General features: G+C 39.0%; 1 protein-coding gene across 1 annotated transcript in view; it reads right to left on the reverse strand.

The window, feature by feature from the left end:
* The window catches only part of wipf2a (WAS/WASL interacting protein family, member 2a), a gene marked incomplete at its 5' end in the record, with an annotated part of 29,864 nt that overhangs the window by 22,321 nt on the left and 5,212 nt on the right, over positions 1-2,331 (reverse strand). The window contains one exon of the mRNA XM_017430466.1: positions 1,839-1,971. Within this exon, the coding sequence (XP_017285955.1) occupies positions 1,839-1,971 (133 nt within the window). The remainder of the gene's footprint in view (positions 1-1,838; positions 1,972-2,331) is intronic.

The raw sequence follows: 2,331 nt of genomic DNA on the forward strand, positions 1-2,331 counted from the left end.
AAACGAAATAAACATTTGAAATATATGAGTTTGTATGTAATGTATGAATATAATATACAAGTTTCACTTTTTAAATGGAATTACTGAAATCAATCTACTTTTTCATGATATTCTAATTTTATGACCAGCACCTGTATTTAACAGGTAGGATATTCTGATGAACGAAGTGATTTTTGTGGTTTTAGAAGGGTTTTCGTTGTGGATATAAATTGTTCCAATGCTATGCTAAGCATAACTCCTAAGCTTCCACTTTAGTATCCGATGATATTTAACATTAACACGAACCGCTATAGTTTTCGGTTTGTAAACACGACAGTAGCAGTTTTTGACGGGTAGCACCGACCGTTAGACATAGCTGTTTAGCCATGCTACGGTAGGAAAATCTGACGAGGAAGCACAGATCGTCAGCTAAACTTTTCTCCTTCTTGCATTTAGCAGCAACTCGAGCACATTGCTGCCCCCTATATGTCAAGAGGGCAATAAACACCTTTTCTGTTCAAATTGCCAACCCGCCACAGTGGCGTGTGTGTTGATCAAATTCACCCACCACTTCAAATATTTACCTGCATTTGGCCGGTGGCAGGTGCTAATTTCCACCCCTGGATATAATTATGAGTGGTTACTCCAAATGTGTTTGGGAATATATTTGAAAGTAATTTGAGAGACTACATATTTTGTAACAGTCAGCCTCTGATCACATTTTTCAGCCCACTAAATAATATGCAGTGTAAAGAGACCTTTAACAAGTAAAAACGTTCATTTAGTATCACTTTAGTCATTTTTGTACTTAAGTATCAAAGACAGAAGAATATGTGCAGTATTAATAAACCTAAAATGAACATAAAAGCAACACTATCATCAAGAACATAAAGCACAGGTCAACAAGGTTTTTCTTACATTTGGAAAACCTGCATTTTGCACGTTTTTCACTAAGAGTAGAAACTCAAAATGAGACTTTAAAAAACTTGAGCAGAAGTTTGATTTATTATTATAGGAAGGGGCAATAATGTTTTTGCCCTTGCCTCTATGTGTGTTTGTTAGCAAAAAATCTCATGAACCACTGAACAGATTTCAATGGAACTATCAGAAAGTAATCATTAGGTGCATTTCTACAACTGATAAACTTTTGAAGTCAACCCAATTCAAGATGACTGCCACAGCTAATCAATCTTAGCCAAAACAGAAATAGCTATAATTCAGTCTGAGCTAAAATTCTGCGTCATCCTCAACACATACTCTGAGCACTAACACATCTTATAAAATCTCAGAATATCACACAAGGTAATTTACAAGATTTGAACAAAATGGCTGTAACTCTGTCACCTCTCAGTATATGAAAATTTCAGATTAAAACTAACATGAAAAGGGGCCTTCTTCCAAGAAATACTAGGTCTTTAATTCGAAGAAATATTAAAAACGCTTACAAGCAGTAATAGAGTTGAGGAACGAATGTGTGTGTGTGTGTGTGTGTGTTTGGGTGTGTGCGTGTGGCCATGTATTTGATACATTGTGGGGACAATTTCCTAACATATACTACCTTGTGAGGACCAACTGCTCCTTGTGGGGACCAAAGCCTGGTCCCCATGAGGAGAAATTATGTTTTTGGGTTAGGGGTTAGGTTTAGGACTAAGGTGTGAATTGAGTTTAGGTTTGGTTTAGGGTTAGGTATGTACTGGTAATGGTTAGGGTTAGGGTTAGGGTCAGGGTTAGGCTGTAGTTAGGGTGTAGAAATGACTGGAAGTCAATGGAAAGTCCCTGCAAAGATAGAGAGACATAACATGTGTGTGTGTGTGTGTGTGTGTGTGTGTGTGTGTATAAAACAAACTTGTTGCACTCACTCTCTACAATAGGAGCGCTCCGGTCATTGATTTCTGTGACCTTCTTTAGTCTGGTTCCTTTGCAGATGTCCGACAGAAGTGCTCCTCTGCCTTTTGCCTCAGAAGAACTCAGTTTGGGAGGAGTTGTGTTCGCCTGCAGAAAATATTAACAGATATTGAATTACATTTTTGATTCCTCTGATATAAACCACTGTAGAAAATCTGGACTAGTTTGAACTAAGTACAAACTTCACACTTACAAAAAAAAAAACAGGTTCTGTAAACAAACGTTTTTACAGCAGCTGTTCACTGTGACCTTTTTTTTTGGTAACAAATTGTGATGTCCGTGTGAGGAAACAACATCCATCCATCCATCCACTGTCTTCCGCTTATCCGGGGTCGGGTCGCGGGGGCAGCAGCCTAAGCAGGGAGACCCAGACTTCCCTCTCCCCAGCCACTTAGGCCAGCTCCTCCGGGGGAATCCCAAGGCGTTCCCAGGCCAGCCGAGAAACAT

This window comes from Kryptolebias marmoratus, linkage group LG3, assembly GCF_001649575.2.
Source record: "Kryptolebias marmoratus isolate JLee-2015 linkage group LG3, ASM164957v2, whole genome shotgun sequence".
Taxonomy (NCBI): Eukaryota; Metazoa; Chordata; class Actinopteri; order Cyprinodontiformes; family Rivulidae; genus Kryptolebias; species Kryptolebias marmoratus.